This window comes from Entelurus aequoreus, linkage group LG27 (assembly GCF_033978785.1).
Source record: "Entelurus aequoreus isolate RoL-2023_Sb linkage group LG27, RoL_Eaeq_v1.1, whole genome shotgun sequence".
In the NCBI taxonomy this organism is placed as follows: domain Eukaryota; kingdom Metazoa; phylum Chordata; class Actinopteri; order Syngnathiformes; family Syngnathidae; genus Entelurus; species Entelurus aequoreus.
In genome coordinates, this window is record NC_084757.1 from 33,372,703 (window position 1) to 33,395,740 (window position 23,038).

A 23,038-nucleotide genomic window follows, 5' to 3' on the forward strand; every position below is an offset into this window, starting at 1 on the left:
CGGCGTGAGGGGGCGGGGCTTGGTGACTCAGCTGTGATGCCCCGCCCCCAGGCACGAGAGGCCATCTGAGTCACTGTCCCGAGGTTTGTTTTTTGATGATGTTGCAATGGAGACCACTTCCACAACAGGAAATGGACTTTTTGGTCCCCCGGGAGAGGAAACGGTCTGGGGTCAACTCAAAGGTCATAGGTATATATTAACCTCATGCTAGGTTAGCAACATTACCATAGCTATGTAAGCTACATGCTAACAGTACATTTTAACATCATTCTAGGTTAGCAACATTACCATAGCAATGTGAGCTACATGCTAACAGTACATTTTAACATCATGCTAGGTTAGCAACACCAACATAGCTATGTGAGCTACATGCTGACATTACATTTTAACATCATGCTAGGTTAGCAACACCAACATAGCTATGTGAGCTACATGCTGACATTACATTTTAACATCATGCTAGGTTAGCAACACCAACATAGCTATGTGAGCTACATGCTGACATTACATTTTAACATCATGCTAGGTTAGCAACACCAACATAGCTATGTGAGCTACATGCTAACATTACATTTTAACATCATTCTAGGTTAGCAACATTACCATAGCTATGTGAGCTACATGCTAACATTACATTTTAACATCATGCTAGGTTAGTAACATTACCATAGCTATGTGAGCTACATGCTAACATTACATTTTAACATCATGCTAGGTTAGCAACACTACCATAGCTATGTGAGCTACATGCTAACATCACATTTTAACATCATACTAGGTTAGCAACACTAGCATTGATATGGGAGCTGCATGCTAACATCACATTTTAACACCATGCTAGGTTAGCAACACTAGCATAGCTATGTGAGCTACATGCTAACATCACATTTTAACATCATGCTAGGTTAACAACACTACCATAGCTATATAAGCTACATGCTAACAATACATTTTAACATCATGCTAAGTTAGCAACACTATCATAGCTATGTAAGTTACATGCTAACAATACATTTTAACATCATGCTAAGTTAGCAACACTACCATAGCTATGTAAGTTACATGCTAACAGTATATATTAACCTCATGCTACGTTAGCAACATTACCATAGCTATGTGAGCTACATGCTAACACTACATTTTAACATCATGCTAAGTTAGCAACACTACCATAGCTATGTAAGTTACATGCTACCAGTATATATTAACCTCATGCTACATTAGCAACCTTACCATAGCTATGTGAGCTACATGCTAACACTACATTTTAACATCATGCTAAGTTAGCAACACTACCATAGCTATGTAAGTTACATGCTAACAGTACATTTTAACATCATGCTAGGCTAGCAACACTACCATAGCTATGGGAGCTACATGCCAACAGTACATATGTAAGCTACATGCTAACAGTACATATGAACAGTACATGCTGTATGAGGAGCATGAGATGGTACAGTATGTACAGTATATACAGTATGTACAGTATGTGCACACATTGACTTATCAATGAGAACTACTTTCAAACAGAGGCCACCACAAAGAAATTTACACAAACATTCCTGCGCTCACACCAAACCACATTTTAAAACTTCTATTGTGATCGACTTTCCCTTGTGGTTTCACACACGCGCACACACGCGCGCACGCACGCACGCACGCACGCACGCACGCACACACACACACACACACACACACACACACACACACACACACACACACACACACACACACACACACACACACACACACACACACACACACACACACACACACACACACACACACACACACACGAGTATGTCTGACAGTAATTTGGGGAAATGACGGCCCAGTTGTTGCTGCAAGGCATTTCTGCTGAGCACTGACATGTAGGCCAGCCAGGCAGGATTTGTTATTCCTACTTGTATGTTTGTAATTTTATGAAAGTATGTTACTTTTTGAGAACATATTCTGCATCATACTTTTATTAGAACATATTCTGCATCATACTTTTATTAGAACCTATTCTGCAACATACTTTTATGAGAACATATTCTGCAACATACTTTTATGAGAACATATTCTGCAACATACCTTTATTAGAACATATTCTGCATCATACTTTTATTAGAACATATTCTGCAACATACTTTTATGAGAACATATTCTGCAACATACTTTTATTAGAACATATTCTGCAACATACCTTTATTAGAACATATTCTGCATCATACTTTTATTAGAACATATTCTGCAACATACTTTTATGAGAACATATTCTGCAACATACTTTTATTAGAACATATTCTGCAACATACCTTTATTAGAACATATTCTGCAACATACTTTTATGAGAACATATTCTGCAACATACTTTTATTAGAACATATTCTTCAACATACCTTTATTAGAACATATTCTGCAACATACTTTTATGAGAACATATTCTGCAACATACTTTTATGAGAACATTCTGCATCATACTTTTATGAGAACATTCTGCAACATACTTTTATTAGAACATATTCTGCAACATACCTTTATTAGAACATATTCTGCAACATACTTTTATGAGAACATATTCTGCAACATACTTTTATGAGAACATATTCTGCAACATACTTTTATTAGAACATATTCTGCAACATACCTTTATTAGAACATATTCTGCAACATACTTTTATTAGAACCTATTCTGCAACATACTTTTATGAGAACCTATTCTGCAACATACTTTTATGAGAACATATTCTGCAACATACTTTTATGAGAAAATATTCTGCAACATACTTTTATGAGAACATTCTGCATCATACTTTTATTAGAACATATTCTGCAACATACTTTTATGAGAACATTCTGCATCATACTTTTATTAGAACATATTGTGCAACATACTTTTATGAGAACATATTCTGCAACATACTTTTATGAGAACATTCTGCATCATACTTTTATTAGAACATATTCTGCAACATACTTTTAAATGAGTCATACTTAGCAGTAAATACAAAAAGTGAATAATTAAAAACAATATTTAAAAATGAAAAAAAAAAAAATATATATATATATATATATTTTTTTCCCTTTTAATTTCTATTATTATTTTTTTTCTATAATTGTCGACGCTATGTCTGCACGAGCATACAAATATTTATGTATATATATATGTATATATATATATATATACACACAATGTATATTATGTCTGTATATATATTTTATGTATGTAAATATATATCGGTATGTATGTATGTGTATATATATATATATATATATATATATATATATATATATATATATATATATATATATATATATATATATATATATAAATACACAAATATATATATATATATAAATACACAAATATATATATATATATATAAATACACAAATATATATATATACATACATACATAAAATATATATATACACATAATATCCATTGTGTATGTATATATGTATACATATAAATATATATATGTGTATGCATACATATATACTGTATATATATTAGATGTATATATGTATGTATACATATATACTGTATATATATTAGATGTGTATGTATATATATATATATGTATACATATATACTGTATATATATTAGACGTATATATATACATACATATATACACGCACATACATATATACATATAGACAAACACATATATATGTATACATATATGTATGTCTACATATATACTGTATATATAATAGATGTATCTATATACAAATATATAAATAATGTGACATAACATATGACTAATTTTCTACTGGTATGGGCAATTGCCCATGATATATATTTATGTGCATAAGAACAGCTATACATATATATATATACACATACATATATATGTACATACATATATATATACATATGGACATACATACATATCTACATATAGACATACTATATATATACATATGGACATACATACATATCTACATATAGACATACTGTATCTACATACATGTATATGTTTTGTTTTTTAAATTAGTATTTTAAACTGTGTTTATCTGTTATTTATTTATTTGTATTTGTATTTACTTATCCATTGTTGTGATATGTAGTAGTCCACGCGTCCACACTCCAGGTAGGGTAGTACAATTTCATACATACATGACATTTTTATCACCACCTCATTTTTATTGCAGTTTTATAAATGTACTTATTGTGTCCTTGTTCGTACTCATTATTTCTGCATTTTTGTCCGTGTTGTTAAAAAGTTTTTCAGGCGAGGGGAAACTTCAAGCTAGTGACGTCACTGCCACCTCACATGGGGAATACGGCCCCGCCCTATGGAATATTTACAATGAAAGCGCAACAAAAATCAAAATGTATAGCCTGTATTTATAGAGCAGGGGTCGCCAACCTTTTTGAAAGCAAGAGCTACTTCTTGGGTACTGATTAATGCGAGGGGCTACCAGTTTGATACACACTTCAATAAATTGCCAGAAATAGCCAATTTGCTCAATTTACCTTTAACTCTATGTTATTATTAATAATTAATTATATTTACACTTAATTGAACGGTTTAAAAGAGGAGAAAATACGAAAAAAATGACAATTAAATTTTGAAACATAGTTTATCTTCAATTTCGACTCTTTAAAATTCTAAATTCAACCGAAAAAAAGAAGAGAAAAACTTAAAAAAAGAATTTATGGAACATCATTAGTAATTTTTCCTGATTAAGATTAATTTTAGAATTTTGATGACATGTTTTAAATAGGTTAAAATCCAATCTGCACTTTGTTAGAATATATAACAAATTGGACCAAGCTATATTTCTAACAAAGACAAATCATTATTTCTTCTAGATTTTCCAGAACAAAAATGTTAAAAGAAATTCAAAAGACCTTGAAATAAGATTTAAATTTGATTCTACAGATTTTCTAGATTTGCCAGAATAATTGTTTTGAATTTTAATCATAAGTGAAGTGAAGTGAAGTGAAGTGAATTACATTTATATAGCGCTTTTTCTCAAGTGACTCAAAGCGCTTTACATTGTGAAACCCAATATCTAAGTTACATTTAAACCAGTGTGGGTGGCACTGGGAGCAGGTGGGTAAAGTGTCTTGCCCAAGGACACAACGGCAGTGACTAGGATGGCGGAAGCGGGGATCGAACCTGCAACCCTCAAGTTGCTGGCACGGCCGCTCTACCAACCGAGCTATACAATATAATATAACAAGTTTGAAGAAATATTTCACAAATATTCTTCGTCGAAAAAACAGAAGCTAAAATGAAGAATTAAATTAAAATGTATTTATTATTCTTTACAATAAAAAAAATTTTTTTACTTGAACATTGATTTAAATTGTCAGGAAAGAAGAGGAAGGAATTCAAAAGGTAAAAAGGTATATGTGTTTAAAAATCCTAAAATAATTTTTAAGGTTGTATTTTTTTCTCTAAAATTGTCTTTCTGAAAGTTATAAGAAGCAACGTAAAAAAAATTATGAATTTATTTAAACAAGTGAAGACCAAGTCTTTAAAATATTTTCTTGGATTTTCAAATTCTATTTGAGTTTTGTCTCTCTTAGAATTAAAAATGTCGGGCAAAGCGAGACCAGCTTGCTAGTAAATAAATAAAATTTAAAAAATAGAGGCAGCTCACTGGTAAGTGCTGCTATTTGAGCTATTTTTAGAACAGGTCAGCGGGCTACTCATCTGGTCCTTACGGGCGTTGGTGACCCCTGTTATAGAGTAATATTTGTGTGAACTAAATTATTCCGTTGCGCCTCATTTTATAACGCGACCAGTGATTGCTTCTGCGATTAAAAACTGACTCCCTTCAACACGTGGCTGTAGTTGCCATGTTGTTTTAGAGGTTTGACATTCCCCAACATAGTCAACATAGTCAACATAGTCAGTGTTTGGAACATTTAGGTGAAGAAGAGCAGCTGCTTCTTGTTTGGAAGGAAACTCCCAGGGGGCGTGGCTAACGTTTGGATGAGGTGGCTTCAGGGGAAATGGGAAATGGGAAACTTTAGGTTGAAGTGGTCATTCAGGCATCAAGTACTATACGTTCACATTATAACTGTCATATACTGTATTATAATTGTCATATACTGTACATCTACATTATAACTGTTATATACTGTATTATAATTGTCATATACTGTACGTCTACATTATAAATGTCATATACTGTATTATAATTGTCATATACTGTACATCTACATTATATATGTGTGTAAATAGGTCAAGTCTAATATATGATACAGTGTGGGGACATATAAAAACGTGTGCGTTTGTGTCATTTAGAAAGCTAACAATGTTCTCAGATGGAGCGATATTGATATGTACAAGTATATTTAAAAAATAATAATAATAATAATGAAAAAAATCAGCTTTGTAGAATAGGTGACGCCATTATTGTTATACAATACCGACATTATGGAAGTAGAATTGTCTCACATCAACTTATATATCTATATCAATATGATATTAATACATATGAATATATGAATAAATATACAAATACAAATGTGATATACAAATAAATAAATAATTTGTATAAATAAACACGTATTTGTAAATGTATTTTTGAGATTTGAAAATATATACAAATACAAATGTGATATACAAATAAATAATTTGTATAAATGAACACGTATTTGTAGATATATTTTTGAGATTTGAAAATGTATACAAATGAAATGTATAAATATAAAAATGTGACATACAAATAAGTCAAGAATTTGTATAAATAAACGTGTATTTGTAAATATATTTTTGAGATTTGAATATAGATATGCTTGATTTTATAGCACATCTGTCAATGTAAACAAATGTAAATAAGTATTAAATGCACAAAGTCTCCAAGCCAGCAGCGTATGAAAGTGTGTCCAGTAACAAACATGTCCGCATCACTCCGCTTCCTATGAGCTTAAAAAAATTATGGGGGGTCACGAGGTGTTGTCAAAAGACAATTACCACTCCACGTCAACTTAAAGGCAGCACAAGTCCATTGCAGGCGGTTAATAATAAGGCGAGAATCTTACATACTTGTGTTATTTAGTAGTGTGGAATGTTAGAAAAAGGTTAGAACAAGTGAAATGAGTCAAACGGAGAACAATGGTAGGGTTGAAAAAACACTAACCAATTTATTATTAACCGCCTGGAATGGACTTGTGCTGTCTTTAAGTTGAAGTGGAGTGGTAATTGTCTTTTGACAACACCTCGTGACCCCCATAGTTTTTTAAGCTCATCGCAAGCGGAGTGATGCGGACACGTTTGTTACTGGACACACTTTCATACGCTGCCGGCTTGGAGACTTTGTGCATTTAATATTTTTTGTATTGACAGATGTGCTATAAAATCAAGCATATCTACGTATATTCAAATCTCAAAAATATATTTACAAATACATGTTTATTTATACAAATTCTTGACTTATTTGTATGTCACATTTTTTATATTTATACATTTTATTTGTGTATATTTTCAAATCTCAAAAATACATTTACAAATACGTGTTTATTTATACAAAGTATTTATTTATTTGTATATCACATTTGTATTTGTATATATTTTCAAATCTCAAAAATACATTTACAAATACGCGTTTATTTATACAAATTATTTATTTGTATATCACATTTGTATTTCTATATTTATTAATGTGTGCATATTTTCAACCCTACCAAGAACAATGGTAGGGTTGAAAAACCACTAACCATTTTATTATTAATTGCCTGGAATGGACTTGTGCTGTCTTTAAGTTGAAGTGGAGTGGTAATTGTCTTTTGACAACACCTCGTGACCCCCATCATTTTTTACGCTCATCGCAAGCGGAGTGATGCGGACACGTTTGTTACTGGACACACTTTCATACGCTGCCGGCTTGGAGACTTTGTGCATTTGATATTTTTTTACATTTGTTTATATTGACAGATGTGCTATTTTAGACGGCAATATTGTTCAATTAAGAATACTTTTTGTGTACTTATCCGATATTTTGCTTGTAATTGTGCACAGTCGTTGATTTTAATTCATTTGTTTAATGATGATTATATTTTGTGATTTTAATTTGAATTATGATTATTTTATTTTTATTTTTGCCTTCTTGTAATTCCCTGCAAAGCTCTTTGAATCGCCTCATGTAGGAGCTGGGCTCTATAAATAAACGTACCTTACCTAGGTATTCAAAATGTTTGCTTTTTCTCACTACATTATCGCTTTTTGCTCCTTTTTTCTTGCATGGTTACTTGTTTTGTTTGGCCTTTATTCCAACGCGGTCCACACTTTGGACCCCCGCCCCGCCTTAAGTACACCAACAAATTGCATTAAAAAACATTATAACCGGATTTTACTCACGATCCAAGTTGTCTTTGAACGCATCATGAGAAGCGACAGCTGTGATTGGCTACTGCAACCCTTTCCTCGGCGCTGATTGGTCCAAAAACCCAGAAGGAGAAAACGGGAAGCAAAAAAAAAAAAAGAAAAAATCGTGTCAACTCAGGCTCACGCAATCTTGAACCTCGCATTACAAACACAGCTTGACAAATCTTCCAGCCGTTAAAAAAATGGGCTGCTTTTTCTCCAAGAAGTCCAAGCGAAAGTGTGTGGAAAAAGAGGAGCTGACGCCGACCACGACTACCGTGGAAACCACGACGACGAGCAACGCGGTTCCCCTTGGCAACAACAGCGACGAGGCGGCACCGAAGCAGTACAGCTGGGACAAGAGGGACAAGGTGGGGACACTTAACATGAACATATTATTAGTGTTAGCATTTATCAGCCTTTGCCTGTCAAATGTGGCTAACATAATCACTGGTGTGTAACTTTGACACCGCAGCCCCGCCATGTAAATATTTACTTAATCTTGTTAAAGGATTACACCTGGCCGCCACTTCATGTCCGCCTTTAACCTGACCGACATGTCCACTTCCGGTGGGACGCCCCGCCCCCACACGTGATACAAGGGTGTTCAAACTTTTTCAACTGAAAATTCTAAACATCCCGGGGCCATTTTGATATATATATTTTTAAAAATCAATACAATATTCATACAATATATTTTTTTTAACCTCTAAGGCTCCCATCAAGTTTGGTCCTGGGAGTTCTGTCATAAATTTTTTTTAAATAAGTCATTTACACAGTGTATGTATGTATGTATGCATGTGTGTATATATATATATATATATATATATATATATATATATATATATATATACACATATATATAAGTGTTTCCCATAAACTGCCAAGATACCTGTGGCGGTGGGGGCGTGGCTATGGGCGTGGTCACCATGACATCATCGCGTAATTTGCATAATTTACTACAATGATATGATTTTCTCTAAAAAGTGTCAAAAAATGTATACTTACTAATTAATAATAACAGTTTTGTTTTAAACGTCCATCCATCCATCCATTTTACAATATAATTACAACACTTTATGTACATATTTATATACAGATTTGAACAATAAGTTATTCACTGAAATATATTTATTAATTGTGGTTCTTACAAAAAATATATCTTATAAAATATAAAAGCTAAAATGTCTCTTAAAGCTCTGCCCCTTTAATTAGTGCATACTAAATAATTTAACTTTAGCCTACTACTACAATCATATTATTTACCAGCAACATAAAGTGAAACAGAGGCAGAGGTGTCCTGCCACAGTCAGTAACAAATAAACAGAAAACAGTAGTGGTCAAATACAAATAAGGCAACAAGAGAAGTATCCTACACTTCTCTTTTGTAAAGTAAATTTGAATAATGATGAATGATAAATGGGTTATACTTGTATAGCGCTTTTCTAACTTCAAGGTACTCAAAGCGCTTTGACAGTATTTCCACATTTACCCATTCACACACACATTCACACACTGATGGCGGGAGCTGCCATGCAAGGCGCTAACCAGCAGCCATTGGAGGCAAAGGGTGAAGTGTCTTGCCCAAGGACACCACGGACGTGACTAGGAAGGTAGACGGTGGGAGTTGAACCCCAGTAACCAGCAACACTCCGATTGCTGGCACAGCCACTCTATCAACTTCGCCACGCCTATATGGGCATCTACATCAACTATATGATTTGCCTGAGAAGCTGGACAGGACCAAAAAAAAAAAAAAAAAAATTATTATTTTTTAAATTTGTGGCGGACGTAATTCTTTCGTGGCGGGCCGCCACAAATAAATGAATGTGTGGGAAACACTGTATATACAAACCCCGTTTCCATATGAGTTGGGAAATTGTGTTAGATGTAAATATAAACGGAATACAATGATTTGCAAATCTTTTTCAACCCATATTCAATTGAATGCACTACAAAGACAAGATATTTGATGTTCAAACTCATAAACTTTTTTTTTTTTTTTTTTGCAAATAATAATTAACTTAGAATTTCATGGCTGCAACACGTGCCAAAGTAGTTGGGAAAGGGCATGTTCACCACTGTGTTACATGGCCTTTCCTTTTAACAACACTCAGTAAACGTTTGAGAACTAATATTGTCATTATTAATACTAGTATTGTCATTATTATCCATCCATCCATCCATTTTCTACCGCTTGTCCCTTTTGGGATCGCGGGGGGTGCAAGAGCCTATCTCAGCTGTTATTACTAATATTGTCATTATTATTACTAATGTTGTCATTATTATTAATACTAATATTGTCATTGGTATTATTACTAATATTGTCATGATTAGTACTCATATTGTCATTAATACTCATATTGTCATTATTGATAATCATGTTGTCATTATTATTATTACTAATATTGTCATTATTAATACTAATATTGTCATTATTATTATTACTAATATTGTCATTATTATTATTATTACTAATATTGTCATGATTAATACTCATATTGTCATTAATACTCATATTGTCATTATTAATACTAATGTTGTCATTATTATTATTACTAATATTGTCATTATTAATACTAATATTGTCATTATTATTATTACTAATATTGTCATTAATAATACTAATATTGTCATTATTATTATTACTAATATTGTCATTATTATTATTACCAATATTGTCATGATTAATACTCATATTGTCATTAATACTCATATTGTCATTATTAATACTAATGTTGTCATTATTATTATTACTAATATTGTCATTATTAATACTAATATTGTCATTATTATTATTACTAATATTGTCATTATTAATACTTATTGTCGTTATTAATACTAATATTGTCATTATTATTAATACTAATATGCCATTATTTTAGTAATATTGTCATTATTATTATTATTATGAGTAATTATGTCATTATTATTATTATTGCTAATATTGTCTTATATTAATACTAATATTGTCATTATTATTAATACTAATATGCCATTATTTTACTAATATTGTCATTATTATTATTATTATGACTAATTCTGTCATTATTATTATTATTATTGTTATTGCTAATATTGTCTTATATTAATACTAATATTGTCTTTATTATTATTATTACTAATATTGTCATTAATAATACTAATATTGTCATTGTTATTAATACTAATATTGTCATTATTAATACTAATATTGTCATTATTATCCATCCAACCATCCATTTTCTACCGCTTGTCCCTTTTGGGGTCGCGGGGGGTGCTAGAGCCTATCTCAGCTGTTATTACTAATATTGTCATTATTATTACTAATATTGACATTATTATTATTACTAATATTGTCATTATTAATACTCATATTGTAAATATTAATACTCATATTGTCATTATTAATACTAAGGTTGTCATTATTATTATTACTAATATTGTCATTATTAATACTACTATTGTCATTATTATTATTACTAATATTGTCATTATTACTAATATTGTCGTTATTAATACTCATATTGTCGTTATTAATACTAATATTATCATTATTATTATTATTATTACTAATATTGTCATTATTAATACTAATATTGTCTTTATTATCACTAAAATTGTCATTATTACTACTAATATTGTCATTATTAATATTGTCTTTATTATTATTATCACTAATATTGTTATTATTATTATCACTAATATGTCATTATTATTACTAATATTGTAATTAATAATACTTATATTGTTATTGTTACTACTATTGGGATAATTAATACTAATATTGACATTATTATTACTAATATTGTCATTATTATTACTAATATTATCATTAATAATAATTATATTGTTACTAATATTGGGATAATTAATACTAATATTGACATTTCTATTACTAATATTGTCATTATTATTATTACTAATATTGTCATTATTATTATTACTAATATTGTCATTAATATTATTACTAGTATTGTCATTATTAATACTAATATTGTCATTATTATGACTAATATTGTCCTTATTATGGGCAGTAGTGTGTATGTTGATACATAATAATAATAATAATGGATTAGATTTATATAGCGCTTTTCTAGACACTCAAAGCGCTTCACAGAGAAGTGAGAACCCATCATTCATTTTTACAACTCATTCATTCATCATTCATTCTCCGGTGTGAGCGGCACCGGGGGCAAGGGTGAAGTGTCCTGCCCAAGGACACAACGGCAGCGATTTTTGGATGGTAAGAGGCGGGGAGCGAACCTGCAACCCTCAGGTTTCTGGCAAGGCCGCTCTACCCACTACGCCAAGCCGCCCTGCACATGGTGCATCAAATGTGTTATTGGCCCCGTGGTTTCCTGTCCCGCCACAGGTGGACCCCAAGGACTACATGCTGACGGGCCTGAAGGACGTGACGGCCGGCCGTCTCCCCGGGAAACTGAACGGTCAGCAGTTTGTGATCCAGGACTGCGAGAACTGCGACATCTTCGTGCTGGACCACTCGGCGGCGGTCACGGTGGACGACTGCGTCAACTGCCGCCTGGTGCTGGGCCCCGTCAAGGGCAGCGTCTTCTTCCGGGACTGCAAGGACATCAAGTGCGTGGTGGCGTGCCAGCAGTTCCGCACGCGCGACTGCAAGAAGATGGAGGTGTTCCTGTGCTGCGCCACGCAGCCCATCATCGAGTCCAGCACCGGCGTGCGGCTGGCCTGCTTCCAGTACTACTACCCCCAGCTGGCCGCCCACTTCAAGGACGCCGGCCTCAGCGTCTTCAACAACAACTGGAGCAACGTCCACGACTTCACGCCCGTCGCCGGCGAGACCAACTGGAGCCTGCTGCCGGAGAGCACCGCCGTGCTGGACTCGGTGCCGGCCCCGGACTCCGGGTCGGAGTTTAAGTCCGTCCGGATCCTGGGGGACGCGGCGCACAGCATCGTGCCTCTGACCAGGGGCGCACGGCGCAAGGACAGCCAGGAGTCCTGCCTGTTTGTGTTCTTCGCCGGAGACTACGCCACCGCCAACGCCCGCAAGATGATCGACCTGGTGAGTGGGCTCCTACTTCCTCTTTGACTTCATCTGATACGGTGTTGACAACACAAAATATAATACAATAATATCAATACACATGGCGATGGGCACGATCGATATCAATAACAGAGGTATGGAAGCAAGGTTGGTTGCACGAACAAAGGCACTCGCTCTCTGGTAACCGAGCAAAACAGGAAGTGATCACTGATCAGTGGGAGTGACACGCTAACAGCCAATCAGGTGACAGTATCAACCATCACGTTTGCTTGGTTCCTTGCATGGAGTGAGAAGACAAAGTCAAAATGAAGAAATTGTGGATAAGAAAGGAAAAGTCACTTTTGGATTTTTTTTTAAAAAGGACCGTAGTCAGACCAATGTGGTGTGTAAATGATGCAAGGCAAGGGCGCTAACACCACACCACCTTAGCTCACCCTTAAAAGCGCAGCTGTAACTCCCTGCCACTAAACCTGCAGAAAATAGTTCTCAAGTTTCTCTATGTTTACATGTACACTACCGCTCAAAAGTTTGGGGTCACCCAAACAATTTAGTGGAATAGCCTTCATTTCTAAGAACAAGAATAGACTGTCGAGTCTCCGATGGAAGTTCTCTTTTTCTGGCCATTTTGAGCGTTTAATTGACCCCACAAATGTGATGCTCCAGAAACTCAATCTGCTCAAAGGAAGGTCAGTTTTGTAGCTTCTGTGACGAGCTAAACTGTTTTCAGATGTGTGAACATGATTGCACAAGGGTTTTCTAATCATCAATTAGCCTTCTGAGCCAATGAGCAAACACATTGTACCATTAGAACACTGGAGTGATAGTTGCTGGAAATGGGCCTATGTAGATATTGCACCAAAAAGCAGACATTTGCAGCTAGAATAGTCATTTACCACATTAGCAATGTATAGAGTGTACTTCTTTAAAGTTAAGACTAGTTTAAAGTTATCTTCATTGAAAAATAAGGACATTTTAATGTGACCCCAAACTTTTGAACGGTAGTGTATTCCTAACCTCAATTCTGACCTTCCACTGGTATCGCACCTCCCCTTTATCGCTAAAACCCTCCAAAAAGAATAGTTGCACTTTCACAGTCATGTTGGAAGAGGAAGGGAAGGGGCCCGCTCCAAACTGTTCCCACAAGGTTGGGAGCATGGAATTGTCCAAAATGTTTTGGTATCCTGGAGCATTCAATGTTCCTTTCACTGGAACTAAGGGGCCGAGCCCAACTCCTGAAAAACAACCCCACACCATAATTCCTCCTCCACCAAATTTCACACTCAGCACAACGCAGTCCGAAATGTATCGTACTCCTGGCAACCTTCAAACCCAGACTGGTCCATCAGATTTCCAGATGGAACAGCGTGACTCATCAGTCCAGAGAAGGCGTGTCCACTGCTCTAGAGTCCAGTGGTGACGTGCTTTACACCACTGCATCCCACGCTTTGCATTGGACTTGCTGATGTATGGCTTAGATGCAGCTGCTCGGCCATGGAAACCCATTCCGTGAAGCTCTCTGCGTACTGTACGTGGGCTAATTGGAAGGTCACATCAGCTCTGTAGCAACTGACTGTGCAGAACGTCTTTGCACTATGCTGACCCTCTCTGTCAGTTTACGTGGCCTACCACTTGGTGGCTGAGTTGCTGTTGTTCCCAAACTCTTCACTTTTCTTATAATAAAGTTGACTTTGGAATATTTAGGAGCGAGGAAATTTCACGACTGTATTTGTTGCATGAGAGTTCCACGCTGGAAATCACTGAGAGCGGCCCATTCTTTCACAAATGTTTGTAGAAACAGTCTCCATGCCTAAGTGCTTAATTTGATACACCGGGCCAAGTAGTTAGGACACCTGATTCTCATCATTTGGATGGGTGGCCAAATACTTTTGGAAATATAGTGTATTGTTGGGTATTGTGGCCCAACGGCAACATTTTTGTTTCGTCTGACACCTTCTGGAGGAAAGTTCTGTGGTCAGATGAAACAAAAACGGAGCTGTTTGGCCACAATACCCAGCAATATGTTTGGAGGAGAAAAGGTGATGCCTTTTATCCCAGGAACACCATGCCTACCGCCAAGCATGGTGGTGGTAGTATTATGCTCTGGGCCTGTTTTGCTGCCAATGGAACTGGTAAATGGGACAATGAAAAAGGAGGATTACCTCCAAATTCTCCAGGACAAGCTAAAATCATCAGCCCGGAGGTTGGGTCTTGGGCGCAGTTGGGTGTTCCAACAGGACAATGACCCCAAACACACGTCAAAAGTGGTAAAGGAATGGCTAAATCAGGCTAGAATGAAGGTTTTAGAATGGCCTTCCCGAAGTCCTGACTTAACACTGAAACACCCTCAGGAAGAGGTGCTTTAAGACATGGCTAACTAGCTAGCGGCTAACGTCCATCCGCCGCCGTAGCGGTAGCTACTTCTAAATCACTAATCCTGGTCTCCATGGCGACAAATAAAGTAAGTTTCTTACAAGTACCATTATCATTGGAGGACTAGGAATAGCTAAACATGCTTCACTACACACCGTAGCTCTCCGGCGTCACAATGTAAACAAACGCCTTTGGTGGATCGACACCTGACATCCACTGTAATGATACCAAGTACAGGAGCGTATCGAGTTGATACTACTATGATTACGTCATAGTATATTATGTTTATGAAGTCAGGAAATACGTCCCTGGACACATGAGGACTTTGAATATGACCAATGTATGATCCTGTAACTACTTGGTATCGGACAGATACCTAAATTTGTGGTATCGTCCAAAACTAATGTAAAGTATCAAAGAAGAGAAGAATAAGTGATTATTACATTTTAACAGAAGTGTAGATAGAACATGTTGAAAGAGAAAGTAAGCCGATATTAACAGTAAATGAACAAGTACATTAATAATTCATTTTCTACCTCTTGTCCTTTATAATGTGTACAAAATAAAAGGTGTATAAATGACACAATATGTTACTGCATACGTCAGCGGACTAATTAGGAGCCTTTGTTTGTTTACTTACTACTAAAAGACAAGTTGTCTAGTATGTTCACTATTTTATTTAAGGACTAAATTACAATAATAAACATATGTTGAATGTACCCTAAGATTTTTTTGTTAAAATAAAGCCAATAATGACATTTTTTTGTGGTCCCCTTTATTTAGAAAAGTACCGAAAAGTATCGAAATAATTTTAGTACTGGTACCAAAATATTGGTATCGTTACAACACTAATATATACATACATATATGTATGTATGTATATTTATGTATGTATGTGTATATACATGTATGTATATATATATATGTATGTATGTATATTTGTATGTATGTATATGTGTATATACTAAGGATGTCCGATAATGGCTTTTTGCCGATATCAGATATTCCGATATTGTCCAACTCTTTAATTACCGATACCGATATCAACCGATACCGATATCAACCGATATATGCAGTCGTGGAATTAACACATTATTATGCCTAATTTGGACAACCATGTATGGTGAAGATAAGGTACTTTTTTAAAAAAATAATAAAATAAAATAACTAAATTAAAAACATTTTCTTGAATAAAAAAGAAAGTAAAACAATATAAAAACAGTTACATAGAAACTAGTAATGAATGAAAATGAGTAAAATTAACTGTTAAAGGTTAGTACTATTAGTGAGACCAGCAGCACACACAATCATGTGTGCTTACGGACTGTATCCCTTGCAGACTGTATTGATATATATTGATATATAATGTAGGAACCAGAATATTGATAACAGAAAGAAATGGGGGAAAGGAGGTTTTTTGGGTTGGTGCACTAATTGTAAGTGTATCTTGTGCTTTTTATGTTGATTTAATAAAAAATAAAAAATAAATAAAAAAACGATACAGATAGTAAAAAAAAACGATACCGATAATTTCCGATATTACATTTTAACGCATTTATCGGCCGCTAATATCGGCAGGCCGATATTATCGGACATCCCTAGTATATACATGTATGTATATATATGTATGTATGTAACAATCAACTATAAAAAAAACATGTAAAACTATCAGACCTTGATAATACAGTAAAGTACACATTCAGTACAGTAAGTGTACTTCTCACATGGTGTATAACGATTGCAGGCATGTTTGTGTTGCTGCCAAAACTTGCACCACTCATCACCACCAACATCATTACAAATACCTTCTGCATTGTGTGTGTGTGTGTGTGTGTGTGTGTGTGTGTGTGTGTGTGTGTGTGTGTGTGTGTGTGTGTGGGTGTGTGTGCGTGTGTGTGTGTGTGTGTGTGTGTGTGTGTGTGTACGTACGTGCAAGTGTGTGTAAGTGTGTTTAAGTGTGTGTCTGTGCACGTGTAAGTGTGTGTAAGTGTGTGCCTGTCAGAGGTGGGTAGAGTAGCCAGAAATTGCACTCAAGTAAGAGTGCGGTTACTTTAGAGATTTATTACTCAAGTAAAAGTAAGGAGTAGTGACCTAAATATTTACTTGAGTAAAAGTAAAAAGTATGTTGTGAAAAAACTACTCAAGTACTGAGTAACTGATGAGTAACCTGTTTTTTTAATGATGACGGCAACAAATAATGCACAAAAATATAAAAATAGCAATGAGCAAATTCGGAGCCAGGAATATCTCTTAAGCAACTAAAACAATAATATATATGAAATAATAATACATTGACATAAAAAAAATGAAGGCAAATTGAGCCACAATAACTTAACAGCACCATAGGCTCAGTAGGCAGAGATTACAAAGGAAAATAACAAGTTAGCCTTTACGCAAACCATAAACTGATAGGTGTGGGCGGCACCTGGGAACACACTGTGCACTTCTGATTGGTGTTTGTATGCATGCGTGAGTGTGTGTGCCACTGTGTGTGTGTGTGTGTGTCTATGTGGCTACAGTGCGTTAATAAATGTCCCCACACGATGTACATTTGACAGTGATTCATAGCAGGGAAGCTAACATCAGCCTACGCTGACAGCCAAAATATCTACTAACGTTACTTACCGCCATGTGCTTCCTCAAATTTGACGTTGAGTTCATGTAAGTTTAAGCTTGTTAATCATGTGACCGCCTGGCTCTGTTTGATTGGTGAAACGGAGTGAAACGTCACCAGTGACTGCATTTGATTGGTGACACGCAGGCATGCTTAGATCCTACTTTGAAGGTCTGTCTGACAGACCAAAACAAACAAAGCGTGCATAGACAGATGGATAAAAATCAGTAGCGAGCTGAATGTAGATAAATGGAGCAGAGTAAAAGTAGAGTTTCTTCTCTATAAATATACTCAAGTAAAAGTATGTTGCATTAAAACTACTCTTAGAAGTACAATTTATCCCAAAAGTTACTCAAGTAGATGTAACGGAGTAAATGTAGCGCGTTACTACCCACCTCTGCGTGTAAGTGTGTGTAAGTGTGTGTCTGTGCACGTGTTAGTGTGTGTCTGTGCAGGTGTGTGTGCACGTGTGTGCAAGTGTGTGTAAGTGTGTGTCTGTGCACGTGTGTGTCTGTGCAGGTGTGTGTGCACGTGTGTGCAAGTGTGTGTAAGTGTGTGTCTGTGCACGTGTGTGTCTGTGCAGGTGTGTGTGCACGTGTGTGCAAGTGTGTGTAAGTGTGTGTCTGTGCACGTGTAAGTGTGTGTCTGTGCAGGTGTGTGTGCATGTGTGTGCAAGTGTGTGTAAGTGTGTGTCTGTGCACGTGTTAGTGTGTGTCTGTGCAGGTGTGTGTGCACGTGTGTGCAAGTGTGTGTAAGTGTGTGTTTGTGCACGTGTAAGTGTGTGTCTGTGCAGGTGTGTGTGCACGTGTGTGCAAGTGTGTGTAAGTGTGTGTCTGTGCATGTGAAAGTGTGTGTAAGTGTGTGTCTGTGTAAGTGTGTGTCTGTGCACATGTAAGTGTGTGCAAGTGTGTCTGTCTGTGCACGTGTAAGTGTGTGCAAGTGTGTGTGTCTGTGCATGTGCATGTGTGTGTGTGTCTGTGCATGTGCAAGTGTGTGTAAGTGTGTGTGTCTGTGCATGTGCATGTGTGTGTGTGTGTCTGTGCATGTGCAAGTGTGTGTAAGTGTGTGTGTCTGTGCATGTGCATGTGTGTGTGTGTCTGTGCATGTGCAAGTGTGTGTAAGTGTGTGTCTGTGCATGTGCATGTGTGTGTGTGTCTGTGCATGTGCAAGTGTGTGTAAGTGTGTGTGTCTGTGCATGTGCATGTGTGTGTGTGTGTCTGTGAATGTGCAAGTGTGTGTAAGTGTGTGTGTCTGTGCATGTGCATGTGTGTGTGTGTGTGTCTGTGCATGTGCAAGTGTGTGTAAGTGTGTCTGTGCACATGCAAGTGTGTGCAAGTGTGTGTCTGTGCATGTATAAGTGTGTGTAAGTGTGTGAAAGTGTGTGTCTGTGCACGTGTAAGTGTGTGTGAGTGTGTGTCTGTGCATGTGCAAGTGTGTGTAAGTATGTGTAAGTGTGCACGTGTTAATGTGTGTAAGCGTGTGTGTGCACGTGTAAGTGTGTGCACATGTAAGTGTGTGTCTGTGCACATGTAAGTGTGTGTGTGTGCACGTGTAAGTGTGTGCAAGTGTGTGTAAGTGTGTGTCTGTGCACGTGTAAGTGTGTGCAAGTGTGTGTAAGTGTGCGTGTGTCTGTACATGTGTGCACGTGTAAGTGTGTGCACGTGTAAGTGTGTGTGTGTGTGCACATGTAAGCGTGTGTCTGTGCACGTGTAAGTGTGTGTGTGTGTGCATGTGTAAGTGTGTGCACGTGTAAGTGTGTGTGTGCACGTGTAAGTGTGTGCACGTGCAAGTGTGTGCACGTGCAAGTATGTGTAAGTGTGTGTCTGTGCACGTGTAAGTGTGTGCAAGTGTGTGTAAGTGTGTGTGTCTGTGCATGTGTGTGTGTGTCTGTGCATGTGCAAGTGTGTGTAATTGTGTGTCTCTGTGCATGTGCATGTGTGTGTGTGTCTATGCATGTGCAAGTGTGTGTAAGTGTGTGTGTCTGTGCATGTGTGTGTGTGTCTGTGCATGTGCAAGTGTGTGTAAGTGTGCACGTGTTAAATGGTTTGTAAGTGTGTGTGTGCCCGTGTAAGTGTGTGTGTGTGCACGTGTAAGTGTGTGCACGTGTAAGTGTAAGTGTGTGTAAGTGAGTGTTTGATGTGGAACTGAACAGGATCCTTGCCCACAGGCCACTGCTGCAGGTTTGGTGCTGGTCCAGACCAAGGAAGTGTGTATGCGGCCAGAAGACGTCAAGCGTGTGTTCCAGAAGCAGGCTGAGGAGATGGTGCAGTGGACTAGCTCAGGTGAGGAGATGGTGCAGTGCACTAGCTCAGGTGAGGAAATGGTGCAGTGGACTAGCTCAGGTGAGGAGATGGTGCAGTGGACCAGCTCAGGTGAGGAGATGGTGCAGTGGACTAGCTCAGGTGAGGAGATGGTGCAGTGGACCAGCTCAGGTGAGGAGATGGTGCAGTGGACTAGCTCAGGTGAGGAGATGGTGCAGTGGACTAGCTCAGATGAGGAGATGGTGCAGTGGACCAGCTCAGGTGAGGAGATGGTGCAGTGGACTAGCTCAGGTGAGGAGATGGTGCAGTGGACTAGCTCAGGTGACTGTAGTCAAGTCAACTTGTTGACATCCCGGAAGTATTCACACTACTTCCACATTATGTCACAGCCTCACTCCAAAATGGAATACATTCATGTTGGTCCTCAAAATTCTCCACACAATACCCCATAATGACAATGTGAAGTTTTTTTTTATTTTTTAAAAGTACTAAAAATAAAAGACGACGTGTAGACTTTTGCTGAATACTTAGTTGATGCAGCTTTGGCAGCATTTCCACCTCCAGTCTGTTTGAACCCGATCCCACAACCTTGGCACACCTACCTTTGGACACTTTCAACCATTCCTCTTTGCAGCACCTCTCGGGGTGGACGGGAAGCGTTGGTTTTTATCCAGCATGTCTCTGCACATTGCGGCATTCACCTTTCCCTCTATCCTGACTAGTCTCCCAGTTCCTGTTGCCTGATAAGCACCCCCACATCATGATGCTGCCACCACCGTGCTTCACTGTAGGGATGGTACTGGCCTGGTTTCCACCAAACATGACGCCAAAGACTTCAATCTTGGTCTCGTCAGACCAGAGAATTTAGTTCCTCGTGGTCTGAGAGACTTCCAGGTGCATTCTGGCAAACTTTTGACTCAGAAATGGCATCCGGTTGGTCCTTCTGGAAGGTTCTCCTCTCTGCCAGAGTGACCACGGTCTTGGTCACCTGTCCTTCTCCCCCTGATCACTCAGTTCAGACCGATGAATCCTGGTGGTTCCAAAGTTCTTCCACTCACGGATGAAGGAGACCACTGTGCTCATTGGGACCATCCAGTCTTGGGCGTCCTTGGACTTGATTCTGGGTCTGTGCAAGACTTTAGCACAGGTGGACTCCGGTGAAGCTGTAGGAAGAACATGTTCACATTGTCATGGTGGGGTATTGTGTGTAGAATTTTGAGGACAAAACAAAGTATTGTAAGGCTGCAAGGTGAGGATGTTCCCCTCCAAAATAAGAGCGTTCCGTGTCGTTCCTCACAAGGTCCGGTCATCGCCATGGAGATGAACGGTGAGGGCGTGGTGGAGGCCTGCAAGAAGCTGGCCAGCGAGGTCTTCAGCGGGGCCAAGGTGAGCCAGCCCGTCTCTCTCCGACAAGACTTTGGACTGTCCTGGTTTTTCTGTGTCCCCCCCTGCAGGTTTTTGTGTCGGAGGACAAGCACTCGTCTTGTCGGGACGTGGACAGCTTCTTCAACTTTGCTGACATGCAGATGGGCTTGTGAGTCCCGGTCCTGGTCCTGGTCCTGGTGCTGCTTGTAGTTCTTGAGGTCCACGGGTGTGACTCGGTGGTCTCTGCTGGAGGACTTTCATGCCCGACTTGCTGTGGATATTTATTCTGTGTTTGCTTGCGTCAAGTCTGCGTCTTGCTCAACGGCTGCGGGCAGGCCTGCTGGGTTCTAAGAACTCTGCTGCTGGTGCCAGTCCCTGGTCTAGTACCATGGTCCCAAACATCCATCAAGACCCAGCAGGCAAGTTCATTCTGGTGCCGCTCACTTTACTCCAACTCAATCTGAACGTTACCTTAAAATGACTCAATATGTGATATGATTCAATATATGACTCAATTTATGATATGATTCAATATATGACTCAATTTATATGATTCAATATATGACTCAATTTATGACTCAATATGTGATGATTCAATATATGACTCAATTTATGATATGATTCAATATATGACTCAATTTATGACTCAATATGTGTTATGATTCAATATATGACTCAATTTATGACTCAATATGTGTTATGATTCAATATATGACTCAATTTATGATATGATTCAATATGTGACTCAATGTATGATACGATTCAATATATGACTCAATATGTGATATGATTCAATATATGACTCAATTTATGATATGATTCAATATATGACTCAATTTATATGATTCAATATATGACTCAATTTATGACTCAATATGTGATGATTCAATATATGACTCAATTTATGATATGATTCAATATATGACTCAATTTATATGATTCAATATATGACTCAATTTATGACTCAATATGTGATGATTCAATATATGACTCAATTTATGATATGATTCAATATATGATTCAATATATGACTCAATATGTGTTATGATTCAATATATGACTCAATTTATGATATGATTCAATATATGACTCAATTTATGACTCAAT

At 37.0% G+C, this 23,038-nt stretch overlaps 1 protein-coding gene across 3 annotated transcripts; it reads left to right on the forward strand.

The window, feature by feature from the left end:
• Positions 1 to 60: 60 nt before the first annotated feature.
• Positions 61 to 22,434, forward strand: rp2 (RP2 activator of ARL3 GTPase). 3 transcript variants are annotated; one of them, XM_062039283.1, is made up of 6 exons: positions 61 to 189; positions 8,541 to 8,687; positions 12,671 to 13,339; positions 20,473 to 20,587; positions 21,867 to 21,952; positions 22,021 to 22,434. In XM_062039283.1, exons 3-6 carry the CDS (start codon positions 12,689 to 12,691, stop codon positions 22,102 to 22,104), a joined length of 936 nt encoding a protein of 311 aa, XP_061895267.1. In that variant the 5' UTR covers positions 61 to 189; positions 8,541 to 8,687; positions 12,671 to 12,688; the 3' UTR covers positions 22,105 to 22,434. The 3 variants fall into 3 exon arrangements, with proteins under 3 accessions (XP_061895267.1, XP_061895268.1, XP_061895266.1); XM_062039284.1 differs by having other exon boundaries at positions 66 to 83; XM_062039282.1 differs by having other exon boundaries at positions 117 to 182.
• Positions 22,435 to 23,038: the final 604 nt, after the last annotated feature.

What these genes read in the sequence shown, in the direction of transcription:
- rp2 (XM_062039282.1), top strand. Translation starts at nt 132, where the DNA reads ATGGACTTTTTGGTCCCCCGGGAGAGGAAACGGTCTGGGGTCAACTCA. An exon ending in GCTGGGACAAGAGGGACAAG is followed by an intron (nt 8,688 to 12,670) that starts GTGGGGACACTT and finishes GTCCCGCCACAG; the next exon opens with GTGGACCCCAAGGACTACAT. An exon ending in GGTGCAGTGGACTAGCTCAG is followed by an intron (nt 20,588 to 21,866) that starts GTGAGGAGATGG and finishes GTTCCTCACAAG; the next exon opens with GTCCGGTCATCGCCATGGAG.